The sequence below is a fragment of the Myxocyprinus asiaticus genome, chromosome 4 (genome assembly GCF_019703515.2).
Source record: "Myxocyprinus asiaticus isolate MX2 ecotype Aquarium Trade chromosome 4, UBuf_Myxa_2, whole genome shotgun sequence".
NCBI lineage: Eukaryota > Metazoa > Chordata > Actinopteri > Cypriniformes > Catostomidae > Myxocyprinus > Myxocyprinus asiaticus.
The window spans coordinates 48,792,847-48,813,614 of NC_059347.1; the positions used below are offsets into that span (position 1 = coordinate 48,792,847).

Genomic DNA, 20,768 nt, shown 5'->3' on the forward strand with positions numbered 1-20,768 from the left:
AAGTAGGCTACTTTTCTTCAGAACACAGCACAACGAATGAAACAATGCAAGTGTTTCGAAATACGTTTATAAAAATTAAAGTCTTTTTAACTTGGTGTCTAAAAAAATGTGGCGATCCTGCGAGAGGCACTGAAAAAGTGAGATTCAGCCAGTGCAACAGTCAAAGACGCCCATCCAGCATGTGTCAGTTTCACTGATCTTTAACAGAAAAACAGCGCAGATGCACACAAAAGCATGTTTGAACAGCCCCTAACTCGCCTTGTACTTGAAACAATGACCTAAACCCGGCTGGAAAACCTGACGGTTTGTCAGAACTCGTCGAGCTCGTCAGGTTGCAGACCTGTATTGCATGTATAGAATAACCTAATAGTGATTTTGATATTCCAAGAAGAAAAAATAGAGAGTGGTGGATTAAGACAGTCAGATGGGAGAAGATGCTAAATTTAATGTCTCAGCAGATGTAATCAAAACCCCCTCGCAGCTGTGGTAATTCATTTTTTTAAAACTGATTCCAGGGTAATATAAAACAAAGAATAATGTTATAAACATATGCTCAATACTTAAAAGAAATTATCGTATATATATAAAAAAAAAAAAAGTTTGCTAGATTTACACTGCTAAATAAGGTGGAAATGAGTCACAGTCTGTGAAAAAGGTCTGTGTGTATTTGACAGTTTACAATGTTCTGCATTTCATGAAATGCTGTGATCTCCTTTTCTGTTATTTTGTGCCACGTTTGTAGATTTGTATAATAACTTGTAACTGTTGCTAATGTTGGAATTGCACGAATGCTTGAACCTGCATATCTTTGATTTCACAATACACGTGAACTGACCTGAGAGCGCCGCCATGCACGTGCACACAGATCAGTGCGTCACTGGTTTTTTCTGAATCACATACAAACCATGTTTATCTGCCTTTAAATCACACTCTTAAGTGGATTAATCACATATGACCAACTTGCCATTTTGATGTTGTTATTTTAATTGTGCAGCCCTAAAGGATCGTGAAATTAGTCTACTGATGCGCTCTTTATGAAACTTAAATGTCCAAATGAAAGCACAATAAAACCATAGCAATATTGACGATAATGGTCAATTTTACATCGTCAGCAAAATTATCTCGATTATATTGTTAATATTCAATATATCGCCCAGCCCTACCGGGCAATAAATCAGAGAGAGTAATACTGCCTACACAACCATCTAAGACGATTCCTTCACTTCCTGAATTCAGCAGTGCACAAAGGAATCCTTGTAACCAAGCACTGTGGCATTACTGCACATCATTCATGGGGAACAGAGAGTGAAGGCTTGGTAGGTCTTATCTGAGAACACACGTTCTTCCTCTTTCAAAGTGGTATGACTTTGTTACTGATTGGTTTGAAAGCGTAACTTCTGTCTGGAGTGACAAGGGAGTATAAAAGTGTGATGTGGCCAGGACCCTGCCAAACAGGTGGGCCCATTTGACTCCAGAACTGAATCCTGTATAGGTGTCTTCATTGCTATAAAACCCAGGCACATTTAATCTCTGACTTTTGAAGAAATGTATATTCTCAACCACTAGGCCACAAGAAAAATCAGTTAATTTCCTCTTTGTAAAATGCTGCAAGTAATGATCTTATCAGACTCCTCACTTTAGTGCTGGAGTCTGATGTGTTCGTTTCACAAAACACCGTCGCCATCAAATATGGTCATCATGGGTTCAAAGCAGTTTGAGGTATATTGACTTGCGCCGAACCACCTTTTGTTGACAGACACTGCTTCCTTTCTCATCAGAACGGGTGTGGTCCATCCCACTGTGTAAACCAGTGACAGCAAGTTTCTGTTCCCTTAGGCTTTCTAATTGGTTTCATTTAGTCATGGCATGCAATGGAAGGCCATGTGTGTAATATAAATCTCACATTTTTCCACTCTTATTTTCAATTGTAGATTTTCCATATTGTATTAGTCAATCAGTGGTTTGGATATTCAAATATAAGCCAATGCATCAGTCATGCAAATGTGTATGGAGCATTATCAAAAGGTAAATTTTTTTTTTTTTAAAAAAGTCTTTACAAAGCCTAAAAACCATAATGTGACTATCTTAACTGATAAGAAACATTCCTTATGATGTATTTAAAAAAACAAAAAAACAAACACACACACACACACATAATGAGTATGACTTCCAATCACAGGCCATACTCTGGATGATTCTGCTTTTGTCATTGGAAAAACAGGAGGGGGATTATAGCACCTTAATCCTCTGCCTGCTCCAGGGCCAAAGAGGGCCATTGTGATGGAATTCCAGCAAAAATTCTGCTGCCTGTCGTAACAATGAGATAAGGGTGCAAGATGTGGTGGGGTGCACTCAAACCTTTGTCACTGCTATCATACTGTTCAAAAACAAAGGTCTGAACTAAATAGCATAAGTAATTTGGTCTATTCCTAGAAAGGTAACTGATTTTTTGAAAATGTTAAAGTATAAAATTATAGAGTTCTTAATAACTAAATCAGGTTACAACATCATTATTTGCTAGATCAAAGCATTTGGTTTAGCAAATATATATCTAATTCACATGAAGGTTAAACTTCACATTAGGGCTGCAGGATTATGACAGAAATCATAATTTTCAATCATTTCCCCTTGACATTGCAACTGATTAATTTTGATTAGCCTAATAAAATATACAATAAAATATTTATTTTGGGTGGATAAACTGCATGCCGTATTTTTTTTTTGTCAGATACACATCTAAAACAAGCTGAGAACTGTATTTCTGGACGACTTTATTGCCAATTTTTTACATCAGAAAATCAAGACTAGTTGCCTAAATGAATAAAAAACAAAGTTGTTATTTACATTTTGAATAAATTATACAAATAAGCGAGCAATGGACATGTCTTTGTTCGGTTAAAATGATGAGCCGCTGCAAAACAATATTTTAAATAAAAAATTCAATGGACCATTTTGACACAACATGAGTAGACCTACATGGAATGCTATAATTCTATACGCTATATGCTTAAATTTATATAAAGAGTCGGTTATGTGGTAATCTAAACCTACATGACAAGAAACATGCAACTCTGATTATCAACAACTCACATTTAAAAATATAAATCATCATGAAACTTTAGCACTCAAACTGAGCTTAAAAGCTGGAGAGTTTTAGACATTGAAGGTGATCCATAGTCTTGTAATCAACAGACAAAGCCTTTGTCTACATGATCACCTTTGAAAGTGCTTTCCCGGCTTGGAAATGTGACTGCACAGCTAAATGCCATTCAGGTAAACAATGAACCACATCAAACAATCATGCCTCTAAACTGCTACTGTAAAATGGGTCTCTTAAGGCTCAATACTTTCATGGAAGAAGATAGATTGGAATTGTTATGTCACAAAGGGCTTATTTATCTTTATCAAGGCAAGTTAAATTAATGCCAAAAAGTCTTAACAAGCACTTAACACCTTGGTTTTAAAACAAACAAGACATAGTTTTACCAAAGCTTGTAGAGGAAATGATGTATAACAATGGATGCAGTTCTTAACAGAGGGCTGCATTTACTACAACATACCTGCTTTTGGTGATACATCCATCGCAAAGCTCAATACTCTGAAGAATGCAGCCTAAAGGATGTGTGCTGTCTCTAAATGTTATCTGGTCATTGAGAAATTCATACTGAAACTGTCAGATGTTTAGAGGAAATCAGACTTCCTTAAAAACTCTCAACAGTCTCCCTGCCTATACAGTATATGTCCACTGTTTCACTCATTCACTCACTAGCATTGCAGCCACTTTCTGACTAATTTTACCCAGCATCCCGACCTATTTCCCAAGGAGCCTAAGGAAACAGGCTCAGAGACGACAACACAAGAGACAACACAATGACATCCACACGCACATACAGACACAGGTTGATGCTTTTTGACATCCAGCCCAAACATTACCATTTAGAGATTTCAGCGTGGCCTCCAGCAATATCATGCACCAGTAACAACTAAACAACATGAACAAAGACTGGTCTCTTGAAACAAAACAATAAATAGGCTAGAATTGAACAATAATAGACTTTGATTACTGTACTGACTTTGAGTTCTTTTGTCCTTCTTGTCCTTAAAGGTGCACTAAGTAAGAGTTTATCTGGTTCTTACTCATCCCCTCGGTCCCAGCAGTACTTGTAGTTTTGGACTACACTGGTACCCATCACACTGGATACTGGAAGTTTGCTTACTAAGTGCTGCCGCTTTACACCAAATATGTTTGTTTATCTTCTGTTTTGTTACTTTTAGTCTGTTTTTCTCCATTTCATATAACACACATCACTATGATGGGTATTCTTGATTCAATCCACACAAATTTTTCACACATTGTTGTGCACTAGACTGTGACCGTACAGCCGTGGCTCACATGTGCCGTGTACTCGCACTTAGCGTTTGATGTTGCGCTGTTTATCCGTGATCAGCGCGGTCAGAGGTGCAGGGCGTAGCAGTTTGTTTCATGACTCCCTCTTGTTTGAACATTTTGTCTTTCCACTTGTACCCATTCTGGTGGATCACACTCTTGCTGATACCATTACTCTGGACTATACCGTTGACTTGGGCTCTGTTGTTGTTTGTAGTAAGTATATTGTGTTTGTTGTCATATTGTTTGGCTTGCTTGCTTTGTTTACATGTACCTTTATGTTTGAGCCTTGGCTGAAAGCACTATGTAAATTAAAAATGTTATTATTATTGTCATTATAAGTGGTAGTAACTCAGTCAATTGCATGACACTGTGTCATGTGTTGTCAACATGGTAGCGCCCATGAGGGGGTGACCCGCTCCATTTAAAATTAAACCACTTTTATTGGGTTTCTGTTATAAATGGAGTCTTCATCTCATGTGAGTGTACATCATTTTCAACACACACACACACACACACACACACACATTCTTTATTATAAAACTTTTTCACATTTTAGAATAATAGTAAAGTCATTAAAACTATGGAATAACATAAATGGAACTATGGGAATTATGTTGTGACTAAAAAAAAATTCCAAAATAAATCAAAACTGTGTTATATTTTAACATCTTCAACGTAATCACCCTTTGCCTAGAATTTGCAGAAATGTACTCTCGACATTTTCTCAACCAACTTCTTGAGGTATCACCCTGGGATGCTTTTTAAACAGTATTGAAGGAGTTCCCATCTATATGTTGGGCACTTATTGGCTGCTTTTCTTTATTATTTGGTCCAAGTCATCAATTTCAAAAACTTTTTTTTTTAAATAAAATTTTAAATTTATAATGAAATAAACTAATATGTTGGCACAATTATATTTTTGTCTACAAATCTAATTTCAAACATTTAAGCATATGCCTTCAGATCAAAAGATTTTTAAGATCATGAGAAACATTTCAGTCAAGTGTTTCAAAACTTTTGACCGGTAGTGTATGTGTGTATGTGTAATATATATATATATATAAGCTATTCATGTCTGTGTAAATATTTTAATAAGCAAAAACTTAGTGCACCTTTAAAATTAAACAAATCTGATAATTAAATCTATAAATACTGCAAAGTGATGTATCAGACTTTTTTTTTTTGTAGATTTAAAAAAAAAAAAAAAAAAAAAAAACAACATATTTTTCACACCTTCAGTAAGTCACAGCTTTTGAGGTTTCATTATTTTTTATTATTTCCTGCCACCTAGCAAGGAAATGAGTCAAACCAACACAAGCCAGACAATATTAGTGTGGTCAACATGTGGGTAACCACAAAAAAAAAAAAAAAAAACCTGCACGATAAATAACATTCACTAAAACACTAACCAGGTGTTTAACAGCAGCATCGCAAACACGTTCTCTTTTTCAACATGACTGAAGGTTAGCCTAATGTAAGAAACCTACCCTCAAGAGAGTACACTACCCCTCACAGGGTGGATCTGAAAGAGTCCAAGGCAAGAACTCAAACAAAGTGTTCACAAAACTAATAATGTCATGTTTTACATGACTTTATTTTGTGAATATTAAAGGAGATGAGAGGCAGTATGTTGGTCTCAATCACCATTTACTTTCATTGCATTTTTTTTTTCATACAATGACAGTAAATGGTGAAGGGCTATCTGTTTGTCTAACAAATGAGACCATAATTCTGCCCAACATCTCCCTTTGTGTTCCACAGAAGAAAGTAAAACAGGTTCAGAACATAAGGGTGAGAAAATGATGACAAAATTGTCATTTTGGGGTGAACAATCCCTAAGAGTCTCGGTATCTATGAAGCTGACCAGGTTTACATTTCACTGCAAGTTATACATTGTATATAACTGAGTATGTGACAAATAAATGAATAAATAAAGAATACAAATTTAAACTTACAACCTATTAGTTACCAGGCCAGACCTTCAACCACTAGGCTACACCATAGGCTACAGAGCTGATGAGTGAGGCCATCCTGATCTACTAGCTGACATGACCCAATGATCTAATGATAAAAATGGGTTATATATAACATTCCAAGTGCATTTTAGGAAAAGGGAAGGCTCCAAAATTCCTTAAAGCCTCTAAACAGAAACCACATTGTATTAACTTTCAAAGACAGTTTTTAATGCATCCACCCTCTCGGATATGGCAGTCCAATCCACACCTACAGGAAGTTCGTGCAGCTTAACTAAAACATGCGTTACGCACTGATAGAAAGTATCTCGCTGTTTTTGAAACATGGCTGCGTTTTTATTGATTGGTTAGAATTCTGCATTTCTACATGAGATCACTGGTTCCAAGGCCCGTTTCTTTATCAGATACTGATATAAACGTTTATATTTGCTCTGAGCAGTGAACACAGCAGGACTAATCAGACCAGCAGTTTCTGAACTGACAGCTCAAGCAACTCACGTAGGCCAACCAAGCGAGTTGCCATGAACTCAGAGAGGAAGCTTGGCTGGTGATCACCATGGCTTGGGTGGCAAATTAGAGTGGTTAACCTTTAGCTTTATTTGTTTAGTGCTCACCCAGTCTTTCTCCCGCTAACACGATATGCATTTTAAGTTTTAAAAGATTCTAAAACTCTCGACTAAACACTTGTTTTTCTAACACTATCTATTTAAATGTACAAGTTCAAAGATTCAAACATTCTATGCGAAGAATTTAAAATTAAAAGATTCTAACGCAACCAGACACAGCAACTTTTGAGGGGAATTGAATCTCATCCATTAAAAAATAAATAAATAAATAAATAAATAAATAAATAAATAAATAAATAAATAAATAATATTTCACATCCAAAAAGCATGACATGTAAGATATAAGATCCAGAGGCTGATTTTGTTAAAGCAATCCCGGATTTTGAGCAGTGCAGATCAGCCCATCTGGCCTGATCCATGCTGCCATATCTCTTCGCATGGAAAGATTTTCAAACCCAGCAAAGTTGCACTTACGCTCGCAAATCCTATCCTAGCCTCCAGTTACAAACATTACGTGAGAGATGGAGTTTGATCCAATGCTTACCTTCTCAGCTGTCGAAGGAAAAATATATCCCAGTACGACTGTAATTTTTGTGATATAGACCGCTTTAATTTTCCAGCTGGATCCCCTGAATCGCGCGAATGTTTCCTCTGTCTCTGCCTCTCTCAACTTGTCTGAGACAGGCCGGAAGCCACGCCTTATTTTAGCTTTCTCCGCCTCACGGAAAGCGCGATTGGACGAATTAGGAGTGAGTGGCGTCAAAGATTACCAATCACAGAACAACTTTAGCCCCGCCCACTTGGTGCGTAAACAGGTATGAAGTTCAATGTGGACGACGTGACTGTGTTTACCTGTAGAACCAGTTTTACGGACGTCATAAATATAGTGGGGTGAGTAAAATAAAAATGATTCTGATTAGTTTGATTAGTAAATTGATAGTATCACTCAAAAGTGAGTATTAAACACAATGAAATATACGTACATTTATGTGAGATGTTTTCAGAAACATGAAGTGATAAAAAAAAAAAAAAACAATCATGAATTTTCGATGGATTTGTACTCGGATATAAAAAAAAATAATTAGGCTGAGGATATTGCTTTTAAGATGGTGCCACAAGATGGCACCATTAGGCTGAAATAAACAATCCATTTCATGACATGTATGCAAATTGTTTCAGATGATCTCTATAATTCTTCCATAATCACTCCCAGTCAGTTCAGAAGGTTGTTAATGCAGTAAAACAAACCTTTTACCTTTTATACCTTGTGAGTTGTTTTTTTTTTTTTTTTTTTTTTTTGTTTTTTAATGTATTTTTTTACCATTTCATAAGTAATGTATGGCAGAAATAGCATTCTTCTCAGAAATGCTCTTACCTTTTCTCACTGAAGTTTTTCTCTCTAGTGCTTTGTCAGGTGATTTCTTTGGTGGATCAAACGCTGCTTTCATCTGTGATACTTTAACAGACTGTGTTGGAACTAAGGTCAGGTCACCTCGGGCCTCTGTTGGCTTGGTCCACTCCTTCATCTTTTTCTGCAACTCAATAGTTTCCTTGATCATATCTGAAACATGTCGTTTCTGTGCACCATGTTGAGCATCCATGCTTGTTTCAGCACTATCTGTGGTCAAGATGTTAGACCCGCTCTCTGTTGTGTGTTTTTGGTTAAGCTGGTTTGAATGTTTCTCCTCAGTGTTAGAGGTGACCAGATGTAAATGTGCTTGCGTTGACAGCTTGTTCTGCTCTTTATCGTGTTTCTCGTTAGCTTGCATACTTATTAGGTTGCACATGGAGGCGGAATGATACACATCTTGTGAAGCAGATGTGTTTGTTTCATTGCGTGGCACTGCAACTCCTGCAGCACATCCATCCTGGACTTGATCAGATATGTCTGTCAGGCTTACTATGGAATCAGTCGACTCATTTGTTAAAAGTTGAGGGGAACCAGACAGACCAACTTCAATCTTGTCCACACTTGAAAGAGGTGGCGTGACACTTGGCCTGTCCTCTTTAACAATTGAAGCTGTCTCAGGACCAGCCATGAGTTCAGAGATGGAACAGGTTGCAGATGTTTCCTTATGCATATCTGTGTTTGAGCTGATGATATTCTGATTAAACTGGCTGGGATTGAGACTGTCTGATGACATCATGTTGACCGAGACCTTGTTGGTGTCTAATCTCTGCTGATCAGCAGCACCATCTACATCAATCACTGCACTAAGAGAAGAGATCAATTCTGGATCCATCTTTTGTATAGCATTCTTCACTGTCTCTGGAAAGGTTTGTGTCTCTGGCTGTGGATTTATTACAGCCAGAAAACATTCTAGACTTTTCTCTGTGTGGACTTTGGCTTTCACTAAAAGAGGGGAATCCTCTATTTCTTTTTTTTGAGAAGCTTGAATATTAGATTTAGAAGGGGGGTGAGAATCCATAATGTCTTCATGGCTTTGTTGCAGGGGTTTGTTTTTACCCAGTATAATTACACCAGCAATATTAGATGTCACACAATAGCCCTCTTCTGTTTCCGTTCCATGCAGAGAAAGGTCTTTAATCTCAGTTTTCATTGCTTGGAAACAATGCAGACCCTTTGAAGCAGACTCCATATTTTCTAGTTCTTCAGTCTCTCTTATGCCATCTTTATTTTTTTTACCTCCAGCAGGTGATCTCTCCAGTGAAGGTTCCTCTGTCGAAATGCTCTCCAAGTCTGACAAATTAAATTGCATTTCTTTCTGATGCTCATCCTGTGTGAATTCGGCTGCAGATATTTGCTGATGGCTCTCAATGTGACCCTGAGGTGACTTGGATGCCACTTCTAAGTGGCTCAGGTCCTCTGAGGTGTGTACTCGTTCCAGACTCAGGGCTTTGTTTAGTAATTCAGCGCCTGCCAGTAATGAACTAGTAAGTCTGGTCTTTATGACATCATCTGTTGGCTGAAGCACATTTTCTCTCACTTTGCAGACATTCATCATTGTATGCCCCTGGGTTTCAGTGTTCTTTGGGGAAGAATGTTCAGTGTTTGTGGTTTCTGTTACATCCATATCTGGATTCTCTGGCAGGTTCTCCTGTGTTACCTCTTTAACTTGGTGAATTATTTTAGTAATGTCCCTCGATGTGTCCGTTGGTGAGTTCATCGCAGGGTTTGACAAGCTGGGTTCAATCATCAGCCTCTCATCTTGTGATTTAATTGAGCTGGTCTTCAACTTAACATTATCACTAGTTGTTATGGAAACTAATACTTTGTCTTTAGCCAGTAAGTGGACCTTTGAGTTGGCTTGTCTGTCTGTAGCAGGTGAGGAATCTTCAGGATCCATTGTTGTTGAAAAGTTCTTACTCTTCAGCATTTCAGAGGTCACCACAGCAGGCCATGTTTTTGTTATACCATTTTCAGAGGCAGCTTCTACATTCCTGCTGGTATTCATGTTTGGAACATCTGCAATATCTGCGGGTAGTCCTCTGTCCTCTTCTTGTCTTCTTAACATGTTTTCATCTTCATAGACAAATTCCATTTTGTCCTTTACATCTGATGTTTGTGTGTCCTGCTTACCTCTGATTTCTGTTTCATGTGCACATTCAATCTTGTCTGTTCCAGGAAGGTCAAACCTAAAGTTCTCCTGATCCTCTCTGACTCGATTGTGTTCTAGATGGTCTTCTAGTTCACTCTCCAAGTCAGTTGTTTCACCCGCTTCTGATTTTTCCATGTCCTCTCTCTCAAGAGCAGGTTCACTGTTTCTGGCCTCCCATGTGCCTTGCGTGCAGCTCTCAGACCGTCTGTTTCCATTCAGCTGTTGTGGAGCCAGTGGTTCAGCCCTGCCTTCCTCACTACTCTGTCTTCCTCCCTTTCTCTCTCCATCGCCTCCCTCCACTAACCCCCTATCTGTGGGAGCGCACACCTTATCATGAGAATCCAAATCCTGCTCTGGTGTAGGTGATGTTGACTCCCTGCCTGGGCCTTCATCCAACCTTCCATCGGCTGCTTTCTCGTCATCTGCCCTGACAACACAAGTCTCAGTACTTGGATTTCCTTCCTCTGTTGCCCCCCCAGGGTCTGGGCTTGGTCCCTTTTCCTCTGGCCCTGCAGAACTGTTGTCCTGCCCTGGCTCCCCCTCCTTGCCCTGGTTTTGTCCCATTACATTCTGGGAAAAAAAGAGATGTTATTGGCAGTGTATTGTGGCAGAGCACAAGATGGTGATGATGCCATTGCTCTGGCATGCAGTTTGTGCCAGTGTTTATCTGAAATTCTCCCAGACCTTTACTGTTTAGATTTCACAGACATCTTTTTAACTTTTCTGTCTTGACTTGTCATGTGGGATGAGTTCATTCCTGTAATCGTAGTCAAACATGAATTGTGACGTTGTTTATTTCTCTATTTTCTTTTGTTGCCTTTTTTCCCCTCTGTTATAACTTGCTAAAAAGTTAAGGGTGATGTGTGTAATTTCTATGTTGAAATACTTCCTCCTATCTCATCTTAAAGGAATAGTTTACCCAAAAATTAAAATTCTGTCATCATTTACTCACCTTTATGTTATTCCAAACCTGTATAACTTTCTTTCTTACAAGAAACACAAAAGGACATGTTTGGCTGAAGGACAGCTTCAGTCACCATTCACTTTCATTGCACCTTTTTTCATAAAATGACTGTAAATGGTCATTTTGCCAAACATCTCTGCAAAACATTTCTCTGTTTGTTTGAGCACCCCGCCTGAAGTAGCAACACTGGCTGAACTATTGGTGTCAATTTGGCGCAGGGCTATCTATTTGTCCGACCAATGGTCGGGGGTGGTATTTGGGAAACTGGTTTGAAAAAGTAATTGTTTTGCAGGTCTGTTTTGTGCTGCAGAAATCACACACTTCACCTTTGGTGCAAAATGAATATCTGAGAACAAATGAAATAGCAGCAATGTGTTTTACTTGAACCTTGACTTTGCTAGAAACAGTGTTTCTTTCCTGTGTCTTGTGACCGCAACATATCTGAGCAGCCATTGATTGTTCATGCTTGTTCATAACCTGTACCATCAGCAAGAAAACCAGGAATTAGAGTCAAGCCATTTTGCAGGAGATCTCTCTAGTAAAGCAGAATCTCATACAGAAGCTATAGGTTCACACTATATAATCAATACATGAGACATTACATAAGAATTTGAGATACATTTCTGTATTCTCCAATTGTCCTAATTTAATTAATTTACTGTTTTTACACACAGTGTTGGTGTCATTCTACCCACTGATACAGTATATTCAATTCTCAGTTAAAGAAAATATATATTAAAAAAAGACTTATGTGATTTCATTTGAAGTGCTGGTTGTTGCTGAAAGCACTTTTAAGTATACATTGAAAATATGGTATTCAAAAAATCTAATTTAAAATGGGAAATAAACAGAATGTTTTATAATCTTGAAAAAAAGAAAACAAAGAAAGGTTTTGATAACATATTTAAGATTCTGTAAAAAAAAATAAAAACATTTGGTCACTAATCAAATGTTAACTCATTTGTACAAAAGGTGAGATTACCTTGCTTTCATTAAAGCCCACAAGATGCTCTTTAGAACATTCTCAAATGATTCTGGGAGAACATAGATTATCAGGTTCTGCACAACTTGTGGAGCCCATGCTAGCTTGAGTGCATGCTATTGTTAAAGCCAAAAATGCCATACCAAACAGACATTCTGAAATTCATATACATTTTACCAATTCAACTTTTCGCTCATATTAATATGCTGATAATATAATTGGTAAAAAAAAAAAAATAATTATACTAGTGGTCTCAGATGTTTGGACCTCACTGTATATTGCAATGCATCTTCTTGACTATATGAGGCTTTGTCCAGTATAAACATTTAGACTCTTAAATCACTAGATCTTAGAGTTGAAAGGGATCTGAAAGTTTTCAGAAAAAATAGTTGCATTTGGTTTCCTGCTGCTGACAGCAGTGATGACAAAGATGGGATACAAACGAGTGCATAAGGCGATTCAATCCCCAGACACACAAACATTGGTTCAAAATCCTGCCCTCTGTAACACATCATTTGAAAGGCTTATGGGCTCATGAAAGCTGCTGATGAAATCTTTGCTTTGGGTCACACTTCCTCAATGTTTTCTCTCTGCATAGTTCCAAAAAAATCAGATTCTTCTCCTCATCTGTCTTTAATCCCTTATCTCTCCCTTGCCAGAGAATACCGTGAACATAAAAATAATATTTTTATAATCTTTCTGCATTATAGGTTATTCATTACTATCTTGTGTCCCAAATAGGTTATCTAGTAATACTGCTTCTGTTGTGGGCAAATTTTGTTATAAAAAAAAAGTGCTATTTTTGTCTCAGAATTTGTACACATTGTGGAAGTGATTTTACAGCCATTTTTGCATGAAAATATGTGCACTGATTTTGAAGAGGTTACTCCTGAACTTGAATACGACTAAGAAATTATTTTACCCCACCTCAGGCCTTAAGTACCATGGTTGTACAACCAGAAACATTTGAAGACCACCAAGGAAGCAACCCCCCCCCCCCCCCCCCAATATTTACATTTGTTATCAATAAAAATAGTTTTTTATGCGTAATTCTACTACTCCCAATCCTAAATAGGTGGTTACAGCCTTTTCAGTAATTTTTTTATGTACTAACCCTAATTCCTTTTCAATTCAAATCCATCACATTAAGTCTGAAGTTGATATTCAGTATTTGGAAGGTGACAGAGTATCACTTTTTCATGAATATGTCAAAAAGATTTAACTCATTAAATTGTACTGATACTGAATAAACAATATAAATGATTTCTTCGTTATTTTAAATAAAATAACTGTTTAATGTTGCTAAGTTCCATCATTTATTTTAAGTCGTGGGGACACTGGCCACACATGGCACACAAATGGCACTGTTTCCTGAGAATAACCTACATAAATGTTTTGATAACATTTCTAATCTTGAAATGTATAGTTTATCATGATACAGTAGTCTCTTCCTTAAGTAAGTGCTGAAATGCACAATGAATGACAATGTTTTTCCTGTTTCACTGTTCCCTAGCACACTAAAACTCATTTACAGGAACACGCATGCAGAACCAGTGGCTTCCTTGTCATATGGCCGAGTTCAGCAGAGTTACATGGATACACAGTGATGTTTTTCAATTCTGTCCTGGGACAGCTGAAAATAGACAAGCTTGCAATTCAGCTAAAGCAAAACTAAGGACATTCATTTGCCCTTTACTTGTTGAGGCTACATTTCATTGTCACCTTGCCACTCAACCATGACTACCTCTAGTTTTCTCTTTGTTAGATCCCTGATGTGCATGTCAGAGATTCTTTGTCTGTGGTGATCATCGGATTAGTCATTTATCAAACTTTTAATAGTTCCTGTTTCTCATTCACTTCCATATACAGCTCTTGCGGACACCAGCAGTCTTCCCTGTGCAAGGCCATCCCATCCTAACCCTCCACAACTGCCCTATTGTGCTGCATCTGTCACCCAGGCACACTTAAGGCGAGTCACTTGATTTTCTTGTGGCCCTCTGCCTCACCCTTGCATGCAGAATCGGAAAGCATGAAGAAAGAACTGTGTAAAACATCACTCACTCCAAACTGTCTCTGAATGCATATGTTTTCAATTCATTTCTCAAAACTGGAACATCTATAAGCCAAACTTAATGAACGGTTCCCCAGAAAAACAACTTCAAAGTAACGATCCATGTGAAGTGAAGATGTGGATACTCACCGATACTCCTGTGACTGCACTGTAATTCCAGGACAAGACCACTCTTTGTTGGCTAGATGGATGTTCTGGCCGACTTCTGCTGGCAAATGGGCTTTTATTACTCTCTTGTGATGTCACACGCACATTTGCCTAATGCAGCAAGTTAGTCCTCTCCCTATGTAGCAAAACTACAACAATTGGATTCAGCAGCTAGAAATTAATAAGGCATAATATTTTTACAGTATTAGTCAAAGATCTGACACAATCCTAATGCTTCGATATGGTTTCTCAAACCAAAGGCCTTTTCCCCCAGTACAAAGACATTAAATACAAATTAAGTTCCTCTTTCTCATTATAGTGACAACTGAGCTAATACAATACAGTTATTATGTCAACATAGTACTTCATAGTAATTGTCAGTTGCAATTGTCAGGCCACTCTGTATTTAAAGATGAAATTGTTTTGGAACTGAAGACTAATTTTTCTGTGCTAAACTGCTTTAATCAAAAGCAACACACATTCCACCAAGGGTGTAGTGAGATTGTCCTGGGGCACTGTGCTTCTATCGAAATAGAATCAACAGTTAAAACCACTAAAACTTTGTACCTCTTGTGCAAAGTAAGATGTTGGTGGTCACGGTAACATAGATACAGGGCAGGGACAAAGAGAGTCTCTTACAGTGTCAGAAATGAACTTTTTTTTTTAGTATTGGCCTCCATGAACTGATTTTCAGGGCCATGAAATATATAGTAAACATATGGTAAATATAATATATAGTATATAAAATATATAATGTATACATACAAACATATACATACAGTATGTACTGTGTATATATATATATATATATATATATATATACTGTATATGAGTACTCCAGTCTACTAAGAATACTGTGACGAGGAGGAGGGCGGGGCCGGGCCGTGACTACGCACGCCTGGCCTCCAATTTGGCTAATCAGCCGTGGAGAGGGATAAAAGCAGCGGAATGCTGCAGTTCAGGAGAGAGAATCAGAATCAGATTTATTGTCAAGTATGCTTACACATACAAGTAATTTGTCATGGTGACAGGAGGTTCCAGTGTACAACAATACAAAAACAGCAGCAAGACATAGATAATTATACAAAATAAAAAATAATTATACACATACGTACATACACACACACACAGACACACACATACATACATACACACATACACATAAGTAGTGCAAATCTAATACAAATCTGTTATCTGTTATGTACAGTGCTAATGTTTTTCTTTCTTTTTTTTTTTTTTTTAGAGGAATGAAATGGCAAAAGAGGTTGGATGTGTTGGATAAATATAAAAAAGACTAAACTGTGTATTGCACATAGTTATTGCTCAATGGGGCAATTTAACTGTTCATGAGATGGATAGCCTAAGGGAAAAAACTGTTCCTGTGCCTGACGGTTCTGGTGCTCAGAGCTCCGAAGCGTCGGCCAGAAGGCAACAGTTCAAAAAGGTAATGGGCAGGGTGAGCGGGGTCCAGAGTGATTTTTCCAGCCTTTTTCCTCACTCTGGAAGTGTATAGTTCTTGAAGGGGGAGCAGGGGGCAACCAATAATCCTCTCAGCAGTCCGAACTGTCCTTTGTAGTCTTCTGATGTCTGATTTCGTAGCTGAACCAAACCAGACAGTTATTGAAGTGCAGAGGAAAGACTCATGTCTGCTGAGTAGAACTGTATCAGCAGCTCCTGTGGCAGGTTGAACTTCCTCAACTGGCGAAGGAAGTACAACCTCTGCTGGGCCTTTTTCAAAATGGAGTCAATGTGGGTCTCCCACTTCAGGTCCTGTAAGATGGTAGTGCCCAGGAACCTGAATGACTCCACTGCTGCCACAGTGCTGTTTAGAATAGTGAGGGGGGTCAGTGTTGGGGTGTTCCTCCTAAAGTCCACAATCATCTCCACCGTTTTGAGCGTGTTCAGCTCAAGGTTGTTTTGACTGCGCCAGACAGCCAGCTGTTCAACCTCCCTTCTGTATGCAGACTCATCATCATCTCGGATGAGGCCGATGACAGTGGTGTTGTCTGTAAACTTCAGGAGCTTGACAGAGTGGTCCTTGGTGATGCAGTCATTGGTGTAGAGGGAGAAGAGTAGTGGGGAGAGCACACATTCCTGGGGGGCACCAGTGCTGATTGTACAGGTGCTGGAAGTGAGTTTCCCCTGTCTCACAAGCTGCTGCCTGTCCGTCAGAAAGCTGGTAATCCACTGACAGATAGACATGGGAACAGAGAGTTGGTGTAATTTATTCTGGAGTATAGCTGGGATGATGGTGTTGAAAGCCGAACTGAAGTCCACAAAAAGGATCCTTGCATATGTCCCTGGTCTGTCATGGGATTGCATCATATCCAGCTAAAATATGATGCAATCCCATGTTGACTGCATCATCCACAGACTTGTTTGCTCGATAAGCAAATTGAAGGGGATCTTGAAATGGTCCAGTGATGTTCTTCAGGTGGACCAACACCAGTCTCTCAAATGATTTCATGACTACAGACGTCAGGGCGACAGGTCTGTAGTCATTAAGTCCTGTGATTTTTGGTTTCTTTGGGATAATGATTGAGTGTTTGAAGCAGCATGGGACTTCACACTGCTCCAGTGATCTATTGAAGATCTGTGTGAAGATGGGGGCCAGCTGGTTAGCACAGGATCGAAGACATGCAGGTGAAACGCCATCTGGGCCCTGTGCTTTCCTCGTCTTTTGTTCCCGAAAGACCCGGCTCACATCATCTTCACAGATCTTAAGTACAGGTTGAGTAGCAAGAGGGGGGAGGGGTGGGTTGCAGGAGGTGTTGGTGTTTGTGTGAAGTGAAGGTCAGAGTGGGTGTGGGATGTGAGATTGGGCCTCTCAAATCTGCAGTAGAACACATTCAGGTCGTCAGCCAGTTGTTGGTCCACCACAGGGTTTGGGGTAGGAGTCCTGTAATTTGTGAGTTGTTTCATGCCACTCCACACCGATGTAGGGTCGTTAGCTGAAAACTTGTTTTTCAGCTTCTCAGAGTATCTTCCTTTATCCAGTCTGATTTCCTTGTTCAGTGTGTTCCTGGCCTGATTGTACAAGACTTTATTCCCACCCCTGTAAGCATCCTCTTTGGTCTGACGAAGCTGCCCGAGCTCTGCTGTAAACCATAGTTTGTTGTTATTGAACTTTAAATAAGTCCTAGTAGGAATGCACATATCCTCACAGAAACTGATATATGATGTAACAGTATCTGTGAGCTCGCCCAGGTCTGTGGCTGCAGCCTCAAAAACACTCCAATCCGTGCAATCGAAGCAGGATTGTAGTTCCCGCTCTGCTTCATTGGTCCATCTCTTTACAGTCCTTACTACTGGCTTGGTTGATTTTAATTTCTGCCTGTAGGTTGGAAGAAGATGAACCAGAGAGTGATCAGAGAGTCCCAAAGCTGCTCTAGGGACAGAGCAATGTGCATCCTTTATTGTTGTGTAACAGTGATCCAGTATGTTCCTGTCTCTGGTGGGGCATGTAATGTGCTGTTTGTATTTGGGCAGTTCACGTGTGAGATTTGCTTTGTTAAAATCCCCAAGAATAATAATAACTGAGTCCAGGTATTGTTGTTCTGTGTCTGTGATTTGATCAGTCAGCTGTTGCAGCGCTGTGTTCACACACGCGTTTGGCGCGATATACACACTCACCAGAATAAACGAGGGAAAACTCCTGCGGTGAGTAGAATGGCTTACAGTTAATAAAGAGTGTTTCCAAATTAGGACAGCACATCCTCTTTAACGTTGTTACATCTGTACACCAACTTTCACTGATGTAAAAGCATGTTCCACCGCCTCTCGTTTTCCCCATTAACTCCGTGATGCGATCCACTCTGAACAGCTGAAAGCCCGGCACATGTGAGAGAGCCACATGCAGCTGTCATGTGTGCATTTGTGTTCTGTGTGTCTTTTTAAGTTCTTATTAAATATTATTTGGATTGTTCTGCCAGTTCCCGCCTCCTCATAATCGTTGCTCGGCCCGTCCCGCTCTCCACAAATACTATATACTGTGTCATCTAACACTTGCATTTCTTACAAGTGTTTTTTTTTTTGCTTGTTTTTTGAGAGATGAAGGCTATTCCATACACTGCTATTTTGAAAGACGAAAGTACACTGGATCTAACCAGGACAGAGAGGGAAGTGGACGGCCCACATGCACAACAACAACAAGACAAGTAGGGTACAGCGGGGCTAAAAGCACCCCTTGAGGAAATGTTGCTTTTTTTCTGGTAAAAATTTGTATCAAGGTAAAAAAAAAAAAAAAGATCAAGTTTTATTTAATATTGATGGAGCAACAACAAAAGGTTTCTTCGATTAAAATTCAGTAAAAAATAAAAATAAAAAAGTGGTGAGGGTAAAAGGCCCCTACGAGTTTGAAAGTGATATTGTGTAGATACCGGGGCAATGTTATAGGGCAAAATTTGTCAACTAATGCAAATAATTTTGAGACAGCAAGATGCTTTTTTGAGTAACAAATTAAGATGATGCTTACTCAGAATAACCACTTCAGAAAAAGTCAACCATTTCCTGTTAATTTCAAACACATTTGGCATTTTATTACATCTCAAGTATTCTATAAACAAACTAATCTCTATTATGATTGATCAGTCAATGTGAGCCCACTTTGAACATTTTTCATAATAAATCTATTCCCCCCACTTAAGAAAAACAATGTGTTTAATAGGGGCCGTTAATCTGTTCATTTATTGGACAGTTATTGAATTTTTTTATTTATTTTATGACCTTAAAAAAACTGAAAATTATTAGTATTTTGTCTCAAAAGAAATGTGTTAATTTCAGGGATTTTAATTAGCTACATACATTTGCAACATTTAAAAAAATAAGAAATATTAGATAAAATTGCCTCAAAATCAACCTTAAGACACCACACGCAAAGATCTCATGGATCAGGAACATTTTTCCAGTGTATAGTGACAAACCGGTGTTTAGGAAAGTGCTGTGGTAGTTTTTGTTGCTATTTAGTGTTTTGGGAGAAGATAAAATCAATGGAGCCTTTTGCCTCATGGAGCCTTTAGCCCCACTGTACCTTACGTCAGAATCTTCAGTTTGAGAAACAGACCCCTCACAGTTCCTAAACTAACAGCTGTAATGAACAGTACATGGCAAACACTTGCATTACTAAAAGTAGAGGATTTTTGGATGAGCAGAATGTCTGAAGAATGCAGCATTAATATGAATAGAAATAGTTATTTGTAACATGTTCTAAAACTTCCAAACAGGAGTATTTAATATACTGTACTATATACTCGTGTGTGTGTGTGTGTGTGTATATATATATATATATATATATATATATATATATATATAAACTGCATAACAAAAACAAAAGAAATCACTATGGGCACATTTAAATGGCTGGGACATTTCTGTGGGATTATTGCTTCAAGCCCTGCTTAATTTCTGATGCTGGTCTGGTATCAGTATGGTACCAACCTATCAGTAGGCTATACCTCAGTCCTGCACTAGTATTTAATGGCCAAAGCTTGATGAAACGTTCATGAAAGCTAAGAATGTGACTGACTGCAGTTCACCAAAAAAAAAAAAAAAAAAAAAAAAAGCAGCCACAAAAACAAGGGAACAAAGACTTTTAAATCTCCCTGTTTTGTAATTGGACGTCATGGTAACGATCATAACAGGATACTCTCGTTTTCTCTCAGATAATAATAAGTAGAAATGACTCCAGCACACAGTTCATCAGCCACTGAGGTTACTGAGAAGAAAAAAAAAAACCTGGCCAGACAAAAGTGCATGCTGCAGTGGAGAAACCTGGTAAATATGAAGGTTAGCCCTACTGTTAACTTCCAAGAGTGAATGAGACTGTGTACATCAGAATGAAACAAATAACACAATGTTACAGATCTTATCACTAGAACTGATTATTTTGAATATTTTAAAATGGTAACATTATAGAATAAATTTGTATTAACAATTAACACAATAGTTAACATGAACTAACAATGAACAATACTTTTACAGCATTTATTAATCTTGGCTTATGTTCATTTTTACACATACAAATACATAATAGTAAAAGTTGTTTATGCTAACATCAGTTAATGCATCATGACATGAACACTTAATGAACAATTGTATATGTATAAATTAATATTAA

At 38.3% G+C, this 20,768-nt stretch overlaps 2 protein-coding genes across 7 annotated transcripts in view; both read right to left on the reverse strand.

Moving 5' to 3' along the window:
• Nucleotides 1-10,252, reverse strand: part of LOC127439628 (coronin-1C-A) — an 80,464-nt gene extending 70,212 nt beyond the window's left edge. For 3 of the 6 annotated variants that reach the window (XM_051695843.1, XM_051695842.1, XM_051695841.1), the window contains exon 1: nucleotides 8,305-10,252. In XM_051695843.1, the coding sequence (XP_051551803.1) occupies nucleotides 8,305-10,237 (1,933 nt within the window). In that variant the 5' untranslated portion in view covers nucleotides 10,238-10,252. Of the gene's footprint in view, nucleotides 1-3,560; nucleotides 3,642-7,473; nucleotides 7,622-8,304 lie in introns of those variants that run through there. The other 3 variants (XM_051695846.1, XM_051695845.1, XM_051695844.1) reach the window with 3 other exon arrangements.
• A 1-nt stretch (nucleotide 10,253) lies between these two features.
• Nucleotides 10,254-14,688, reverse strand: LOC127439771 (HIV Tat-specific factor 1 homolog). The gene is made up of 3 exons (XM_051695994.1): nucleotides 14,636-14,688; nucleotides 10,306-11,059; nucleotides 10,254-10,258 (listed from the first exon to the last, which is right to left on the reverse strand). Exons 2-3 carry the CDS (start codon nucleotides 11,051-11,053, stop codon nucleotides 10,254-10,256), a joined length of 753 nt encoding a protein of 250 aa, XP_051551954.1. The 5' UTR covers nucleotides 11,054-11,059; nucleotides 14,636-14,688.
• Nucleotides 14,689-20,768: the final 6,080 nt, after the last annotated feature.

Excerpts from the sequence above, each read along its gene's own strand:
- LOC127439771 (XM_051695994.1), bottom strand. The coding sequence starts at position 11,053 with ATGGGACAAAACCAGGGCAAGGAGGGGGAGCCAGGGCAGGACAACAGT.